This window comes from Diplotaxodon limnothrissa, linkage group LG8, assembly GCF_057381915.1.
Source record: "Diplotaxodon limnothrissa isolate DT_005_m linkage group LG8, D_limnothrissa_male_GT1.1, whole genome shotgun sequence".
NCBI classification, from domain to species: domain Eukaryota; kingdom Metazoa; phylum Chordata; class Actinopteri; order Cichliformes; family Cichlidae; genus Diplotaxodon; species Diplotaxodon limnothrissa.
This window is the reverse complement of record NC_140603.1, coordinates 2,669,404-2,690,075: the sequence shown is the minus strand read 5'-3', so window position 1 is coordinate 2,690,075 and position 20,672 is coordinate 2,669,404. Positions and strand designations below refer to the sequence as shown.

The following is a 20,672-nucleotide window of genomic DNA, read 5'->3' as shown; positions in this document are numbered from 1 at the left end:
CCAAATGTGTTTAACTTGTTTTTTTGGCAGCAATAAACATGACAGTTTACTTATTTTAATTTAAGACATGTTTTATTTTAATTAAGTTTAAAACTTTTTTATTTAACGTAAAATTACATTTTGTTTTAATTTACTTTCAAATTCTTCAGTTGCTGAATGGGCTGCATAGTTTTCATAAATTGCATAGTTCAGAATAGCTGTAATTGTACCAGATGCATTCAGTTAAGTTGGACTAGACTGTAATACAAACCGTTCAGTTTGTCAACAATAAAACTGAAATGAGAGAAAGACTGAGTGTGAGACTTTGATATTAGATAAAATGAATATTGATAAAGTTTAACTTTATGTTCAGAATCTGAATATTGCAATATATTTTTAAAAAATCGCAATAATATCGTATCGTGCGTTAAGTATTGTGATAATATCGTATCGCGAGTTGTATGGTGATTCAGAATCAGAATCAGAATCAGAAAGGGGTTTATTGCCAAATGTTGAGCAGGTTTACAACATTAGGAAATTGCTGCGGTGCTTCAGTGCAAACATAGTGTCATAAATAGCACTTAAATAGACATGAAAAAATAAAAGTAGGGATAAGAATTAAAAGTGCTACGTAGAAAGATATGTGCATGAGATATACATGAGATATATACATGAGAATAAGAATTAAGAGTGCTACGTAGAAAGATATATACATGAGTGCAGGTGGTGATCAGTGCCAAACATGGAATGATGCAGTGAACACAGCGTAGGGTCATGTGTTAGTGGTGGGAACAGTCATATGGTTATTGTTCATGTGTCCAACAGCAGAGGGGAAGAAACTGTTCTTATGGCGAGAGGTTCTGGTGCGAATGGACCGGAGCCTCCTGCCTGAGGGGAGCAGGTCAAACAGACTGTGTCCAGGGTGAGAAGGGTCAGCTGAGATCCGGGCTGCACGCCGCAGTGTCCTGGAGGTGTACAGGTCCTGCAGAGATGGGAGTCTGCAGCCAATCACCTTCTCAGCAGAGCGCACAACACGCTGCAGTCTCTGTTTGTCCCTGATAGTGGCTCCAGCGTACCACACGGTGATGGAGGAGGTGAGGATGGACTCGATGATTGCAGTGTAGAACTGCATCATCGTCCGTGTTGGCAGGTTGAATTTCTTCAGCTGCCTCAGGAAGTACATCCTCTGCTGGGCTTTCTTGATGACGGAGGTGATGGTGGGCTCCCACTTCAGGTCCTGGGTGATGGTGGTACCCAGGAAGCGGAATGAGTCCACAGAGGTGATGGGGGTGTCAGTCAGGATGATGGGGGGGAGTGGGGCTGTGTGCTTCCTGAAGTCCACAATAATCTCCACTGTCTTCTGGGCATTCAGCACCAGGTTGTTGTGGCTGCACCAGGACACCAGACGTTCAACCTCCCTCCTGTAGGCAGACTCGTCCCCGTCCGAGATGAGTCCAATAACGGTGGTGTCATCTGCAAACTTGATTAGCTTGACAGACTGGTGGGTGGAGGTGCAGCAGTTGGTGTACAGGGAGAAGAGCAGAGGAGAAAGAAGGTCCAGGAGGGGGGCCGTGAGGGTCCTGAGATGGGAGAGAACTAGGCGCTCAAAAGACTTCATGACCACAGATGTCAGAGCCACGGGTCTGTAGTCATTTAGTCCAGTGATCCTAGGTTTCTTGGGGACAGGGATTATGGTGGAGGACTTGAAGCAGGCAGGCACATGACATGCCTGCAGTGAGGAGTTGAAAATGCCAGAAAACACTGGGGCCAGCTCGTTTGCACAGTGTCTGAGGGTGGCAGGAGACACGCCGTCTGGGCCGGGAGCTTTCCGAGCATTCAGACTCTTAAACTGCTTCCTCACATCTGCTTCATGAATATGAAGAGTTGTGGTGGGAGGAGGTGGTGTGAAATCCTCTTTTGTGTGGGGTGAGGAGGGGGGTGTTGTAGGTGAACAGTTTGAAGGTGGTGATGGCTCTATGGAGGGGGGAGAGGTGGGGGAATTAGTGTCCAAAGTGCCTCTATTGTTGGGGCCGTTGGAGGTGTGAAGGCTGCCTGATGGCTCGTCAAAACGGCAGTAGAAGTCGTTAAGGGTGTTGGCTAAGAGCAAGTCATCAGTGGAGTGGGGGGTTTTAGGCTTGTAGTTGGTGATATTCCTAAAACCTTTCCACACAGAGGCCGAGTCATTCTCTGAGATCTGCTGCTGCATCTTCTCAGAGTGCTGATGTTTGGCAATGTCCACTTCTTTAGTGAACCTGTACTTGGCCTCTCTGTAGCAGTCCCTGTCTCCGCTTCTGAACGCCTTTCTCTTTTCCAGCCACAGCTTTTTGAGTTTAGGAGTAAACCAGGGTTTGTCATTGTTATAACTCACCCTGGTGCGTGATGGCACAATGCTGTCCTCACAGAAGTGGATATAGGAGGTGACAGTGTCCGTAAAGTCGTCCAAGCTGTTAGAAGCAGCCTTCAATGTGTCCCAGTCTGTAGACTCCAAACACGTGCGAAGCTCCTCCACAGCCTCGTTGCTCCACAGTTTTTTAGTCCTCATGACAGGTTTGGAGAGCTTCAGCCTCTGTCTATACGCGGGGATTAGGTGGATCATGACGTGGTCAGAAAGACCGAGTGAAGCGCGGGGCACCGCGCGATAGGCCCCACCTCTAATAAGTTCTGTTCTTCTTTGTCTGAGAAATCAATTCTGCATTTTCTGTCACCCCCAGAGTTCAAAATACTGGTTCATTATTATTTTAAAAAACAGATATTTGGTCTTATAGTTTTAAAAAAATCCTTTACTGCCCAGGCTTTTTCCCAACAATTTAAGGTGAAGGAAGAACAAAGACAAGCAATGCACTCATTTTCAAACTGCTCCTTTCTTTAACTGTCAAAGATTTATGTGTGGGTGCTTTTCTTGTGCAGACTTGAGCAGTTAAGCAAAGTGAGAGAGTATCAGCATGGGACGGAGAGATTTCGCAGGTCTTTCCTCCCCACTGCTGTCAGACTCCATAATAAAGACTTTAACTGATCAAGCACACACATCCATACATATGCAATAATACTAAGTGTAATAATCCTTTCTGTCATCGTTGTATTTTTACTCAGTTGTATATAGTATTTGTATTTGTATTCTATTTTTATCTTATTGTATATTTATTTTATTTTATTCTACTGTATATAGTATTTTATTTTATTCTATTCTGTACAGTTGTGTACTGTATTTATTCTTATTGTATTCTAATTTTTGCCTCATAACTTTTGCACTGTCCACTTCCTGCTGTGACAAAACAAATTTCCCACGTGTGGGACTAATAAAGGTTATCTTATCTTATCTTATCTTAAATTATTTTATGTGGAACACAGCAGGCTAGTGCTGATACACAGGCATGGAAATCAACTGAAACACAGGTGCACAGGGCTGCTTTACATACACCCACACACAGAAAAATCCCTTTTAACTGAAAACCTAATAGGTCAGAGAATCATTTTTTTATGTATTAAAAGAAAACTATTGAGAATATGCACTGTTGATAAACTGTCTGCTGTTTAATTTAAAAAGTCACATGAATGTAAAAATTTAGATATTTTTAAATAGAGTCACTCTCTAAACAGATTTATTAGTTTAGTATGTGTATTTAACCTATGTGCATTTTTATTGGCTTGTGATTTTTCACTGTGTGAAACGATAGAGCAGCTACAAAGTTTGCTTTTCTTCACATCAGACTTTTTTGATCAGGTGCTTTGATGGAGGATTCCTGCTCACATTTTCCCAGTAAATGTTTTAATGGGGATCAAAGGAACAGCGCTGCTGCTTTAGATGCTAGAAGCCTTATTCAAACAAAGCTCACCTTCTCAGTAACGGCTCCGCCCCTTTTATCTTTGCATTGCGTAAAGAGACGCTTGCAAAAAAAATTTATACTTCACACAATTTCATTGAGACAGTATTTATATTATTTCACTTTCAATCTGAAAAATGTTATGAAAACATTGACATAAATATGGTCTGGTGCACACCATGCTTCCCTTTAGACTCACCTCTCTTCCTTCCATGTAAAATAGGACGGCTGCTGTCAGCCTTTAGCAAGCTCGATAATCTAAGCTGTCTTTAATATCTCTATATTTACACGATGTCTGTGAAGGTCATCGTAGTCTAAGGAGCTTGGAAAGAAGAGCGTCTGGGCGATGTTCTTTCTTTCAATTTTGCCATTTCTCCTCAACAGCTGTCCATAGTGGACCTCATCACAGCCACAGAAACAGCCATACGGACTGATAAAATATCACAAACAGAAGCAGAGCAAATCAGGATGAAAGTTTCAGCCACCCGCTCCAGTCCCTCCGTCTAACCTCACAGTACAAGAAAAAGAAGGTCGTTGCTTCCTGAGCAAAGATCACAACATCACACGCACACACACACAACAGGTTACCACACAAAGATTACTACACTCCTCAGTGACTCCTACGAAGCCTTAAAGCGAGACCCCACAAGCAGCTACAAAAAGAAAGTTATCACTTAGACCTTGAAAAGGACAAAATCATTGACCATCCGACATATTTCAAAACACTCTTGTACTTCTCACTGTCCCTTCTGATTTTCTTTTCCTGCATCGTTCTTTCTCCCTTTCCTGTCCCTCAGTCATGTCTGTCCCGTCTGTAACAACTGAAAATAAAATAAATAATAACAACAAAGGTCGATCAAATGGACCAATACAGCAAAGCTGTGATGATCCATTTGGCAAAGTAAATCCATCGGGTCTCCTTGTTGGTCTTCAGACAACAATTCTGACGGCTAAAGAACCAAATGGGACAGGCAAAAAACCCCAAAACTCTTGTACACATTTAAGGCTTTTCATCATCTCTCCCCTCCATATCTCTCTGATGTGGTTCAGATCACCACCCCATCCCGGTGTCTCTCCCCGTCTTGCCACCATGGGGAGCAGGGCTTTCAGCTGCTCCTCCACTCTGGAATTCCCTTCCTCCTGATTTAAGAAATATCGCTTCCTTGTCTCTCTTTAAGTCCCAACTCAGAACTCACTTGTTCAAAACAGCTTATCACACATAAACTCTCCACTCTGCCATTTTTAAATGTGTTTTATGTCTTATGCTTTTATGATTGTGTAAACTGCTGGCTTCATGTTGCTTTTATTGTTCTGCTGAGTGCAGTGTCCTTGAGTGTTCTGAAAGGAGCTTTCAAATAAAATGTATTATTATTATTATTATATCATTGTCTATACCCAGGGGATGCCATACGCTGTATTTACAGACTTCCTGAGATCCATAAAGAAGGTGTCCCACTCAGACCCATTGTCAGCAGCATAAACTCAGCCACCAAACACCTTGCTGGCATCCTAGCCACCCTGGTGGGGAACACCACATCGAATCAAGAACTCCACCGACTTCACCAACTTCACCAGTGTTGAGATCCCTTCCTACTCACATTCCCCCCACTGTCCCTCTGGGGGGAAACTCCCACAGGGCTTAAATCTGGGACTCTCCACCATTTGACCCTAGAACTGAAGAAGCTTCTTGGATGAGAGTCTTCGAACAACTTCAAGTCCAGACGCTTTTCTTTCCAAGCTCCTTAGATATCTACATGATGTTTATGCTTGAAAAGCAGTAGCAAGTTAACGCGTTAGCTCGTTAGCACCATGCAGCCCTCACACGGGGCGATCCGTGTTAACTCGCTAACGGGGATTTGCCACGTTAATGCGGTTATGGCGTTAACGTCGTATTAACGAGCACTCGTTTTTTTTACATCAGAGTTTGTTGATCAAGTGCTTTGATGAACGACTGCTGCTAGCTTTTTCCCAGTCAAGGCTTTAATGCTGGTTACTGGGACAGTGCTGCTGCTTTGGACACTAGGAAAAAAACCTGTTTTCTATCACTCAACCTGAGCTTATCTTCTCACTAACGGCACCACCTCTTTGCTCTTCGCAGTGTGACTCCAGTTCCACGGGCATCGTGGGCTTAATGTTGTATGTATTCCTGACAACTCATTTCTTAATTGACTAAATGGGGAAAAACTATTTAGATTAACAGACTAGTTTAAAGGTAACAGACACTTAAATTTGGGGCACGTTTCTCCAAAACTGCCTGAACGACTGCATTTCAAACTTTAAAAGTTGCAAAGGTCTATTTTGAATCACAGATGTGGGTGAAACGTTACAGCTAAACGAAACATGCTTTGAGAATTTTTTATTATCGAATTACTCGATGAATCATTGCAGCCCTACACACACACACACACACACACACACACACATATATTTTTTGTTGTTGTTTTTTAAACTTTTACTTTGCGTATGCAAACAATCTTTTATCTGCTATGTTTGTTTTTGTGCTTGTTTTTTGTTTTTCGAGAGCAAATTTTGGTTTTGGCAGAACTCTTGGCATAACTGGTTATGATTGTGCCAAATACATGCAGCTTCTTGACAATAACAGAACTGATAAAGGATTTAAATAAGTCAGAATTTCAGGTGAAGGGTGGGCACAGTGAAAGCGAACGCATATCAAAATATTCAAATTTAAACCGTCTTCCCATTTTTATGTGTGGCATTAGATTACAATAACGGTTCATGTGGCAAACACAACACTCATGACTGTCATAATGTAACGAACTGAGAAAATCCTTCACACACTATGAAATGTTAATGTGTTAATGTTAGTGTGACACTGTTTTTTACATCCCTCGAACAGCACGCTTGTTCAAGTCTAAGAAACAACTAAAGATATCATTTAACTCCATAATTTAACACTGTAGATCAAAATAAAAGGAATTTCATTTCCTTTAGCTCTGATCATAACAAACGAATCGAAGGAGTAGACATTTTTTAATAAATATGGCTAAAAATCAGCACAAAGAACACATGACAGGAAACATCAGCACGTCTACTACAGCAAACAGGTATCTGTAGACATGGAGCCTGTAGTGCCACAAGCCTGACTCACCTGCAGAAAATCAGAGTTGTCATAGTTTTGCATTTTCAAACAAGTTTTTATATTTATTTCAGTTTCAGTTCAAGAGTGATTTTTCTTTTTAGTTTTTAAAACTAAACATTTTCATAGTTTCAGTGTTAGTTTGAGTCTTTTTAATTATTAATGTGTGAAGGGCTTATGTCAGAGGCAAGACTTTTACAGATATTAAAATTAAAAACATTTTGTAGACACCCAAAGTATCAAGAAGTATGTCCAATAACCCTTCAACAGTAAAGTTGCACTTTTTGTTTTAGCAAACTAAACAATAAAACCAAGCATATTACCTCAATATTTGTATTTTATTTATTTTAGTTTATTCAAGTTTATAACATTTCTCAGTCAGTTTTTTTTTTTCAAAATGTTTGGCTTTCATTACAGTTAACATTTTTTAACTATATTTTTAGTGTAGTTTTAGTTAACTATAACAACCTTAGTGGAAAGCAAGCTTTAGCTGCTTGTCTGGGGTCAACTGGTGGTTAGTAATGCGTAACTCAGTATGAGTTACAATAAACACCAGACAAACTACTTAACGAGGACATGAAACACTACACGTATCGAAGCTAACGCACATCATGGAAAACTGACAGTTTATGAAGCTGGATTTCAGAAATAAATTTGGACTTTTATTGAAGTGATTGTCATAATTGCAGAACAACGTGCATCATTGCTAATGCAGGGCACAAAGCTGCACACCTTTCAGCCACGATTTATTTATTTTTCTGATGTTAATTTTTTTAGTTTTTCTTCTTCTTTGTTGTCAGTTTGGAGTAAAATGTTCAATGTTCATGATGCTCGATTTGAGGCGCCGGCATGATTAACGACTGAAGAATGTGATCAGTGGCTTTAAATGCTGCTGTTTGGAGAGTCTTTGACATTTTTAATGAAACAGTTCTAGTGTTTGAATTCACATCTGAGTGTTTCTTAGTTTTAGACTAGTCGGTTGGTCTAAATTGTTTTTAGGAACATTCCTAATTAGAGCAGGGCGATATGGCCAAAAATATTTATCACGATATATATTTGAAAATTTGCGATAACGATATAACCGACGATATAATTGATGCGAGACAAAATACAACTCCACAACATTACTAGTGCAAAAAGACAACCTTCCATTTATTTTCACTTAAACAAGAAGCTGGTTTTTATGTACATTAAAGCTTTATAAAAATGTAACAGTGCAAATGCAAATTCCTTGCTGAAAGTTTAACCAAAAGGCATTTCCAGTAGAAATGGGCTGACATATCCTGAGCATAACCATGTATAATATCCACTGAAGTTAAAAAGAGGTGCTTTGCAACATTAAACTGCAGTGTGCAGTACGTGTTTTTCGGACCATAAGGTGCACGGGATTATAAGGCACATTAAGCGAAACAAAGCAGTCAGATAAATCAAACTTTATTAAACTCATTCTTCTTGCTTCCTCCACTTCTGTACCATTGTTTCATTAATGTTGAATTCTCTGGCAGCTGCTCTATTCCCATGTTGTTGCAGTATATTAATGACTAACCTCGTATTGTGGATGGATTATCTCAGTTGTTCTCCTGACTGAAGTTTGGTCCGTTTACAGCATCCTGCCATGCGATTGCATTTGTCTCTAACCATGAAGAACCTTAACGTTAACTTTTATAAGTGGAAAAGTGTTAGTGTTCGTCCTCCAGCTTCACTGTTTATGTTATGCTAACATAGCTGTGTCGCTAACGATCACGTAGCACATCATTATATACCAGCTAGCCCAACTTCAGTAACCCTACAAACGTCACTGCTGTTTAGTTTCCTGTCTTCATTTATGTTGGAAGTGATAGCAGAGCTGTACGTTTGAATTTTTTCAGAAATCTCTCAGTCAGAACATGCTATATCATGCTTAGGTAACTAGCGAAACTAGCGAGCTAACTTCCGCTAGCTTCCTGCTAGCTTCTAACTCCGTTAAATGTAATAACTTTTGTTTTCATGGATGCCTGGAAGTTAAACTTCATAGTTACACCTGGTAAAGCAGCAATGCTGATCGTTTAATTACAGATGGAAGAATTGAGACAGTTTTTAACTCTCAGTGATGCTGCAGTGTTGTTTGACCTGAAACATAGGGAGTTTAGGACCCAGATTACTCCCAGATTTAAGAGCATCTTAGTCCGACAAATATGACAATAACGACGGCCGCTTGCATGTTCTGCAAAAAAATGTGCTTTGTTGTGTATCTGACGGACAAACACCAAACCAGTTCCACATCACGGAAGTTGCACCATTTTTACAAACCAATTCTGGTTCATCTGTTTCACTCAACAATCGGCCATGTGCATGAAAACAAAGGCACTGCGCATGCGCGTTTTACTCATATTCTATCGCGATATTTCATTTTCCTGTCGTTGCCTAACATTATACCGGTATTACCGTGAACGGTATAATATGGCCCAGCCCTATTCCTAATACACTCTCACACATATACACACGACCATCTATGATTTGTCTGGAGTTAGGACACATGTAATGAGCTTCATATAACAAATACTTTTTTTAATCTGAGGCAAAGGTTGGTTACATTTTCTCTGAATTTGAATGTCTGGTTCACTCTTGACTTAATATACTAAAGTCTCCTCAGACATGACTTCTGTGGAGCGACAGACTGACCTGCAGTTGGAGTTACTTTGTTAAACAAATCAGCTGCTTCACCTAATCAAATTTAAATCCTCCGCCAGCTCAACTACCAAGGGTGAAGTCAAAGTTCGTATCTGGCACAAGACGGTAAAACCAGGGGCAGAAACATGAGACAAAACAACTACGCTGCCAGTTTATGAGTGTTGGAGTCAATGGAACACACCCTACGGTGTTGCAATGGGAGGACTGTCAGTTACACTGAAATTCTTGCTAAATAGTTTCTGGTCTGGTAATGTGCCAAACATTTATCACACTTATCAACACTTACAGTGAAAGAGAGCCTCTGATGCACGAATCTGATGAGACTACTACAGGAGAAGGACTCGTGCACTCATCTAAATTTGGCCTTTGACAAAAACAGCTCATAATATTACAAAAACAAAACTAATACTGAAGCTAACACAAACTAAACTTAAAAATACATGTAAAGCAATATGAGCAAACCAATTTCATACACTAACCTAAACTAAACTTAAATGAATAAAAATCGAAATTAACTAGATGTTGTAATATACCTCTGTGCTACTCATAGATTCAATTTTGATTCATAGATTCATTTACACAATTTTGTATTTGTGTGTGTGCGCCTGTGTTTGGGGGGCTTGCATTAGAACAATCCTTCAACAAAAGCACTTAATCCTGCTCTACAGGTTAACGCTGGATGGAACCGTGGATAGGCTTCTGCAGCTTTTGGCCGTGGGTCTGCGCAGAATGACAGACATTGCACAGACTCTGCTGTCACAAAATACGCAGTTACTGCAATACTTTTTCATCGCTTTGGATGACAGTTTGCAACAGAAACATCAGCAGTACAAAAGAACCAGCCAAAAGAAAATGGGGTGTCCATTCCTAAACAAGGGGCTTCCTCTGTAGCATCGACACTGTTATGAAAAATCTGATACGGATCAGAAAATTTAACTGTGCAAATTCAAATCAACTTTACAAAAATCACTGATTCCAGATACAAAGGACTCAGCTGCATTTATATTATGAGTGCAACAACAGATATGAAGACAAGCTAAACAGCACACTGATTGATGGACTGGTTCTTTTACAGCACTTTTCTAATTTATCTGCGCACTCAAAGTGCTTTATGCAACTTGCCTAAGATTCACACACGGAGAGCAACTTGGGGTTATTATCTTATATTATCTGCTCAAGGATATTTGACATAGACTGGATGGAACTGCTAACGTTCAGATTAGCAGATGACCTGCTCGACCACCTCAGCTACAGCAGCCCCAACTCATTGAACCAAGACTGGACACTTTGTGACCACCACAGAGAGACATCATAATAGCCAGAGGTTTGAATCATAAGAACTGCGTGACTGTCATCTGGTGTGTGTCACTACGTATGATGCAACATAACTGGTGTTTGGTACTAATATTAGTAGTTATTTGTTAGGGCTGTGCGTTATGACCAAAATCTCATATCCCGATATAAAACATTGATCGTCCCGACAACAATATAAATCACAAACATTTTACATTTTCTGTAAATTCTGTGAATCTCGGGCAGCTCGACTTGCATGAAGTGTTTTCAGCTGGGCGTCGTGTACCTGCAATCGAGTGTTACGTTAATTAAAACAGCCATAATTTTGTTTGTGAGTATCGATTACATGGCACGCTGCGGGAAAAAGCCTGTTCGAAGGTTTATTTTTTAACATCTGACGGCTCTTTTTAGCTTCTCGTCCGTAAACACACTGCATACAACTTCACGTGATTCAGTTTATTTTGAAAAATCTCAACAGGATCTTCAGCTTTATTATGAAAGGTTTATGTGGAAAATAAACAAGCGGACGGCGGAGCCACGCAATGGTTTTACCGACGTTGTTGCTAACGACAACGCATAAGAACAGTCGCTTCTGCGTCCATAGTGTGGTTATTTTAAATATAAGAGGAAGAGAGAAGTTAATTCCACAGTGACCGTCAAATCCTTGAAAAAATGTTGCCGTAAACAGTTTATTTTGTGACACCACAAAACAAACGACAGCGTAAAATGAAACGACAGACGTTTTCTTATCATCAGCCGATATATATCGTTATACTGAACAACCCTATTATTTGGTACTAGTTATTTTGTGTTTTTGTACTGCACTTTGGTCCAGGCTGCTGTTGTAATTAAATGTGCCATATAAATAAGTAAATGATAACTCCCATATTTATTTTCTTTAAGTGTTTATTAGCCTTATATAGTTGTAAGTGTTTTGATATTTTTATATTAAATATATGCTGTGAGCCTTATATTGCTATAGTTTCTATTTCATTGGCATTTGGCATCTTATGTTGGGCCTTTGGTCATTTTGTTATTGAAAAGTGTTTTAGATTTTATACACTCATGTTTTATATTTACATTGCTAGTCACCAAGTGCTTTTGATAATTTAACTGAAATGTAAAAAAGAAACAGTACTTTCCATGTTGTAATTATATAGACTATTCACTGAATTTACAAAAATGCACTATATTATGATATACAGTGGGTAAAATAAGTCTTGAACACGTCACCAATTTTCTAAGTAAATTATTTTGAAATGCTGCTTACTTGAAATTCTCACCAGATGTCACTGTGTATATCGTTATCGGGATAAGAACTGGCTTTTAACAGGATAAGAGATTTTGGTCAGGGACAAAGAAATCAGCCAAAAGATTATGGACCACCATATGCAAGAACAGGGTCCTTGTTTCTTCTAGTATGTTTACTGTGTTATCTACAAGAACTAGGGCTGCTCAATTATGGCAAAAATGATAATCACGATTATTTTCACTGAAATTGAGATCACGATTATTTGACGATATTTATTTAACCCTTTAAGACCTACTATAGAACCAAGTCCACCAGAGCTTATATTATTTTTTTACATGCTGTAGTGCCATTTGTGGGAGCATTTCAAGTTGCTATACATCAATACAACTGTTATAGCCCATATTTTAATAATATGTATGCATTAAGTCCATAGTAATTACATTAATTGCAAAAAAGTGCAATAAACTACAAAAAAAATTGAAAATCGCTTTTGTTTTGTTTACATATATTTCTACTTGGAGAAATTTAAGAGGTTTATCCCTCAAAACTTTAAATACAATAAAGTTGCAAAAAATAGTTTACAACAACAGGAAATTTATTTTGAGTGTCTTCATAGTTTTATTTTGGAGATACAGCAATTTTTATATACTGCAGGAAAAACAAAAAACAATCCTATGATGCAAATTTGCAAAGAAAACAGCAGGTGCATCATTTCACTGTGGGAAGTGTTACGAACAGCTGATCGGATCGGCAAAGCGTGTTTCTGGAATATTATGTTTTTGTTCCTGCAAGAGCTTTTTATGCAATTTTTGCAAAGCTATATGTGGAACGAAACCGTGACCGAGGACAAGCTGATGGCATCAGATGTAAGTACAACTCCTCCGGTTTCATATGCAAAACAAATTATTGCGCTAGCTTACACGGTTCCGGTTCTACAGGGATTTAAAAATAGTTACGCAAAACGGAGCGTGCTGCTCTGACCGGCTTTAAAGGGTTAACAATGACTTTAAAAAAATAATATAAAATAGTGTGCAACACCACTGAAGTTTTTTTTTTTAAACTCTCTTTTCAACCAACGGCAGTCACTCTCCAAATAACTTCTGCTTAGCTTTCCGAGCTTCCCTCAGGTCCTCTTAATCAGCGGTCTCCAACCTTTTTTGCGCCACGGACCGGTTTATGCCCGACAATATTTTCACGGACCGGCCTTTAAGGTGTCGCGGATAAATGAGGGAGGGGCTAATAATCGGCTCAGTCATTTTTAATGATCGTTGAAAGCCCAGATCGTAATCGTGATTAAAATTCGATTAATTGAGCAGCCCTAACAAGAACGTCAAAAGAAATCTTGCATTATAGAATATTACTGATCAACAGAACCTGCAAGATTACACGAGAGGAAAGCAACCACAGCCATTTCTGGATCTAACATTTGTTTTTGGTGCGCACACACATAAGTTCATGCTTTTGAAGTTAACATGTATGTGAGGGAGCAGCTACACTGATCACTACTGAACTCATAAAAATGGATGGCAGGCATTTTTGGACGTTGGCTAGATTTTAATTTCAGGTTTAATTAAAGTATGATTTGCAGAGATGACAGTTTATTCTCTCAACTTTCATCCACCCATTCCATCCTGGAGCCTTTCCCAGCTGTCTTGGGGTGAGAGGCAGGGTACTCCCTGGTCAGACAACCAATCGCACTCACATTCACTCCCACATCCACACCTATGGGCAATTTAGTGTTTCCAGTTAACCTATCTCCACTCAACTTTCTATTACATCAATTGTTTTGGTGGATTAAAGAACGCTGTGTTAATGAGGACATTACTAAGAATGCAGGAGTCAAGCCATTTTACACAAACTAGACTAAACATGTTAGTAAAATTATTAAAAGTCATAAGAACCAAACAAATATGATAACTGTTTTAGCTGTTCCTGTGTGTCTGAAAGTGGGACATTACCTCCCCAGTGTCTATTTTGCATTCTTTGTATTTCACTTGCACAGTATGTATTATGGAGGGCGGCCAGTGCTGCCTTAATGGTTAGCATGTTTGCCCCCCTGCTTCACAAAAATGGTCTTGGATATTTGCAATCTCAAGCAGGACAACAGAATAATTATGGACATGACGCCCAACACTAAAGGAGACGTGCCCTCCCACCTAGGAGCAAATGCACTCCGAAACAAGTGAATCTATGCTAGCACAAAAGAAGAAGACCTTGTGAAGATGCTGAAGGAAACAGGTACAAATGTTTCATTGAAACAAATATGCCAACATAACCTGCATTCCTCAGCAAGGTCAGATTGTCTTTTTTATCTACAAAAAAAGACATAGTGAGGACATGTCTTTGCCTAAGTCCTCTGGTTTATCCTTAACGACTGTTGTACTGACTGGAACTACAAGGACGATGCTTTCAGGCTGGCACAGCTCCAATGGTGATTTATAAGACTGAACATGAGTGCCAAGTGGTAATGTTAATACTGGAGTAACTGACTCGCTGTTACCATCATGAAAAGAGAAGTCAGTCCACCACACAACACCCAGTGTTTATGACTCTGTCCACTGAGCCATATAATAGTCCACACCCAGGAAAGGCCTATGCACTGCACCAGAGCTGCATTTGCACGTGTTATTATCCAGGAAATATTCACTAATATTAGCTATAAGAAAAATCCCGTTTTTAGCCCGACCCTTTCAATTAGTATTCTTATTATTAGTAAGCTCTACAGTAAGCAAAGCAAACCCCTATGATCACTGACAGCACGTCACTGTCATTTTACAACACCCGACCAAGCTGCCAAGAGATGAAGAAAAGACAGCGTCACCCTAGAGATAAGAGATGAAGACACGCGCTGAGAAAGCTAGATAGCATTGTTACCTGGAGGGTATACACTCATCACTCTCCCCAGGTATGAGAAACAACCACTGCCTACAGGCACGTCTACAGGACAGGTGTGACAGGTGGAAGCATTCAGCTAATGTTATTCACTGTGGCCTCGGAAGCTACTTTGGCATCTAATTGCCTAAAATAACCAGCGCGGTGTGTTGGGGAACGTCAGGCTGAGCAAACCGGCATCCTGTGTCACTACTGTCGCCCACATAACACAACACCACAGGGTCAGTGTTCTTATCCGCTCGTGGCATTCGTTTTATTTCAGCCAACAACTATCCAAAATCGTTACCTGTTAGCCGTTAGCTAACTCAAGCTGCACAACGACGTAAGGATGTGAAGTCCCACAGCCACACCCACAAATGATGTTGACATTTTTGACAGGTCACTAGTCATCCATCCTTACACATAACCTAAAAGATTACCTCACAGTCACTGCTGCTAACACGACAGCTAGCCCCATTCCTCATTTCAACACTATCTTGACTGTTGGCTAAAATAGCCAGCGCTAGCCTGCTACTGGGTAAGGCTAAGCTAGGTCTTAAACAAAAGGTGTGATCATGTAATACACAGTGAAAAACACAGGACCTATGTTGCTAAGGGCGTTTTTAGAAGCTATATATTCTTACCGAAGAGTCGGACCGACACAAGCTGTGTCGGTGCTTTCAATTTCCTGTAAAATCCGCTCGTGCTCCGTTATGCACTCCAGGGTTTCACTGTCCGCCATGATTGTTATGTGCATATTACGGCTATCACTGCAGCTACAGCGGAGCATAGGTCAGTGTGAGGTCCGGCCTGTGGGAGGCGCACTACGGTCGTGTTGACCCCGGTGATTGCGGCTTTGTTTCCGCATAGCCTGTGCCTGGTTCCTCAAACATTGTACCACATGGAAAACCACACGGGTTTTGACTGTTTATGATCTTATCATAAATACTGTATAGCGAGTGGTTTGCATGGTTAGCAGTAAAAAACAGGAAAATAATTTGTACTGTCATTCACACGGTACTTGTAATAATAAAGATGCCTGCTATCAAATGAGCTTTAGTGGCTTCTATTTGATTCATCTCAGTTCTGCTGTAGATACATTTTAAATAACAACATGCAGAGGAGGCTATTTACATCTTTATGGTTTGTTTGTTTTTTTTTGTTAAATCAAGATACAATTCTGGTAAAGCCTGACAAGTGATACACACTGACGCTAATAATACTAAGCTTTTTTCACATTAAATGTCTGTAATTGAACTCACAGTTTAATCAAAGCAAACACAGTTTGCATGTGTCCGCTAGCTTCTAAGTGCGTTTTTTCCTGGTCTTGGTATTAAGATAAACCAGCGTTTTAAATGTTGTAATTTAGCTAAATCAGTCCACCTTCAGTTGTGTTCAGCAGATAAATCTTGGGTGTGTTTTGGAGTTTACCTTAAGGTGGTTCCAAGAGGTAAGTCCACAGATTCCAACTCTGCAAAAATATTCCCAAAAGCCTTCTTTTCTTCTTCTTTGCTTTCTGCTTGGCTTTGACGAGGCGGCTCAGGTAAAGCAGCATAGATCCTGTCACTAGCCATTCTCTCTTAGTGAAGTATGTCTTGAGTATGAAGACTAAAAATCTGTACGTGTAAGAGAGGATTTTTTTTTTTTGTGTGTGTGTGTGTGTGTGTGTGTGTGTGTGTGTGTGTGTGTGTGTGTGTGTGTGTGTGTGTGTGTCGTGCAGGACACCTGCTGTGGTCAGCAGAAAAAAGGGTGCAACAGGAAAAAGAGACCTTGTGATTCACTGAACTTTGAAGCCAACAAAACTAATTTCAGCAGTTCTGTGTTAGTAGCTGTGGCTTTATTCACCTCTGAAAAGTAAAACCACAACCATCAAGCTGCAGTTGATGTTGCAGATACAGGGCCTGATTTCTTAGTTATTTGTCACACATGAATACTGATCAAAGTGTAATATTATAAAGAGGAAATACAAAAATACAAAATGCAGTTTGATGATGATTTTATCTATTATGGAAAAAAATCTGTCCAAACCTCCCTGGCCTGATGTGACAACGTCATTTTGCCTAAACCTAACACAGAACTGTGATCACTGGAATTTATTATTATTTAATAATAATAATAATAATAGTATTAATAATATAATAACATCCATGAGGGGAAACCACTTGTTCAGTGACCTGTAAACCACAGAGCTCCCTTTTCTGTCAGTTTGTTCAGTCTGTTGTTGTCAGCAGACTAACAACTAACTGACAGAAAAACGTCTCCAGTATCTGCTGCGCATGTTAAAGAAAGATAGACTTCCAGTTCAGCCTGGCCTCAGAGTGCAGAGGTGGCAAAAGTACGTAAGGAGAAATACACAGACTTGATTCAACTTCTTTACTGAAGATTACATAAGATTAAAAAGATTAAAAATTATAACATGTCATCTGTAAATCTGCAGTTTATCAAGTGTCACGAGCAGTCATTACCTTTAATATAACCTCTCTTGTTCCTCTCATGTCTTTTCTTACATTTTTCTCCATCTATGATTGAAATTTGCTCTCTTTCGTTTCCCTCTCTGGAAATCCAACATCTGGACCGTTAGCAACACACTTTGTGACAAACTGTAGTAAATAAACCGTAGTAAATGAGCACAAAAACAATTGAACCTGCTTAGCTATACCATACCGTCACTGCCATTATATTATGCTGCTATTCTGTCATTATATTAATGCTGCTATCCCGTATATATCGTACTTACTATTGTTTGAGTACTTGCGATTATTTTATTGTACTTTTTATATTTTACATTTATATTTATTATTTATCTTGCACCAAGGGAGTGGCACTCCAATTTCGTTGTACTCTGTACAATGACAATAAAGGCTATTCTATTCTATTCTATTCTATTCTATTCTATTCTAAACTGCGCATGAACAGTTTGTGTTAGGGATGCACCGATACCGATACTGGTATCGGGTATCGGGCCGATACTGTAAAATGTGTGTGTACTCATACTCATAAAAGTTAACCGATACCATGAACCGATACTAACTTATTTCATTAATCAGAGGGTGGCTTGTCATTTCTGTTGTAGTTCTTTAGATTGGCCACTAGGGGGACATCCCGCACTAAACAGGCACAGGTTAAGCGAGTGAGACTGGCGGCTTCAGATAAAAAAGAGAAACTGGAGGCTGCTGTAGCTAGGCTAAACAAAATGTCAGCAGTGTGGACCAGAACAGCCAACTTTAACTCAGGTTTTGGAAAAGCAATGAAAAATGTCAAGAGAAAATCCACGGGCAGTTAAAATAACACAGGCTCTGACTCATTTTATCGCTCTGGATGACCAGCCAATGGACCAGCCGTGGAAAACATAGGATAGCACCGTCTTCTCAGCGTACTCGTACTCGAGCTGCGATATGAAATTCCCAACCGCCCATACATCAGGGAGATAATGGTGCCAAAACTTTCTGAAGAGGTAAAGACAAGCAGTGTGTGCGCGATGTCAGTCCTCAGTTTAACGGCACACTGATGATTCATGGGCAGATGAGGAGTTTGTTCGTCAATGCCAAATACTTTCGTTATTTTGTTTGTTCGTTTACAATATGGACACTCTGCAATAATTTAAACATTTATTTTATTCTCAAACCTAATTTGTATTTATTTTATTCCAAACAGAAGTGTTTATTTATTATTCTGAAAGCTCGAGACAGTGCCAATAGTTCAGTGATATTTTGTTAAATTACAATGTGGAGACTCTGCAATAATTTAACAGAAGTGCTTATTTTTCACTTGAAATTTTTTTGTGGTCATTTTTATTAAGATTTTATTTTTTATCGGCAGAGAATAAAATAAAATCTGTCTTCCAATTCATTGCATGTATGTGTGTGGTAGAAGTATCGGTTTTTGTACTCTGTATCGGCAAGTACTCAGATCCAAGTATCGGTATCGTATCGGTTTGAAAAAATTGGTATCGTTGCATCCCTAGTTTGTGTGTTTGCTGATGTTTGTTGATAGATAGAAATGTCAAACATAACAAACGTTACACCCTGGACTCATTCCTCTTCTGTAGCACTAGCTAGAAGCTGGCTCCAACATAGCTGCACTTGTTCCGTCCACTTTAACCACTGAGTATAAACACTAGACGATACCGCTGAGCCTAAAGTAACTAGCCTGTTTTCAAAATGTAAGGAGTAGAAAGTACAAATATTTGTGTTAAAATGCAGGGAGTAATAGTGAAAGGCTGTCAAAAAACAACTAGTAAGTAAGTATTTCCAGTAAGGTACCTGAAAATACCTGAGAAGTATTTGTACTTTGTTACTTCCTGCCTCAGTCCATGTGGATGTCCAGGTACTTTTACTCCTCCACCACATTAATATTATGTCTCAACACAGACACAGTGTATGTGTCCTCTTCCCTCTGAGGTTCCCTCACAGTTCCTCTGGTTTTATTCACATTCAGATGATTTCTCTCAGGCCACTTCACAAAAAAATCCACTAGTGTTCTGTAGTCCCCCTGGATATCAATTATGATCAGGTGCAGTGTGACGTGGGTGGTAGGATAAGGTGGGAGGCTGGGCATGTGGACCCCCAGTATCGCAGAATGGTTTTTGGGATGTGAGCTGGAGCACTACTGACTAGATGTAGTTTGTCTCACCTCCACAGGTACCAAGGGTTTTGGAACAAAAGTCTGGCAGATGGGACTCTGGATTTGTCCTTTTCTGGAGTATCCGATGGTGTTAGGTGCTGAGGGGATGCTTTTGGACTTCTGTCCTACACAGACTGCAACATCTGATCTGAGGCTGTATGCTTTGGACACTTGGGTAAAGAGAGCTCCCTGTTGGCAAGACGACAGGTTTAGATGAAGGTCACCCTGAGATGCTAAAGGCTCTGGATACTGCCTTGGTTGACATACGCCTTTAATGAGACGTGGAGGTCTGACACAGCGCCTGTGGACTGGCAAACCAGGATGGTGATTCCCATTTTCAAAAAGGGGGACCAGAGAGTGAGCTCCAGTTGTCAGGGTATTACATGCTGTTGGAGAAGGTTTGTTCCAGGAAAGGAGGTCAGTTGTTGAAACTTGGACCCAGGTGCAGCAAAGCAGGTTCTGTCCTGGTTGGTTCGTTTGGCTTCATCAGAATGTGACCTTCACTGGAGTGGTTTGCAGCTGAGCCTGGTTCTGCCAGACGTTTCTTCCTGTTAAAAGGGAGTTTTTCCTTCCCACTGTCACCAAAGTGCTTGCTCATAGGGGGCATCCAACTGTTGGGGTTTTCTCTTTTCTCTCTGTATTGTTACAGGGTCTTTATCTTACATTATAAAGCCCCTTGAATAAAATTGAATTGATTGAATTATGTTGACAATAGCCTATTTAACAATATAAGCAAAGGTCTTGCACATTAAAAACAACCTAAAACAAACAAACATTACTTTTTTGGCAGATTGTCACTTCTCTGCGCTGCACTTGCAGGAGAGCAGCATGACTCCTAACACTGTGGATGCTTTTTTCTTGTTTTTTAACTAAACCTGACGTGAGTGTTTATTGAAGCACAGTCTGACAGTTGGTCTGTTTACCACATATAACGTAAAGTCCACAAACTTGTCAGACTGGCACACCCTTTAATTAATGTGATGGCAGTTAAGTGTGGCACACATACACCACACCACCTCTCTCCACAAGTGCGCTCTGGAAACCATGTGACCAATAAAAAAAGGAA

General features: G+C 39.9%; 1 protein-coding gene across 2 annotated transcripts in view; it reads right to left on the bottom strand.

Moving 5' to 3' along the window:
- exoc6 (exocyst complex component 6) overlaps positions 1–15,773 on the bottom strand; it is a 68,094-nt gene extending 52,321 nt beyond the window's left edge. The window contains exon 1 of one of the 2 annotated variants that reach the window (XM_085361159.1): positions 15,628–15,773. In XM_085361159.1, the coding sequence (XP_085217285.1) occupies positions 15,628–15,773 (146 nt within the window). The remainder of the gene's footprint in view (positions 1–15,627) is intronic. The other variant, XM_085361160.1, reaches the window with a different exon arrangement.
- Between the last annotated feature and the right edge of the window lie 4,899 nt (positions 15,774–20,672).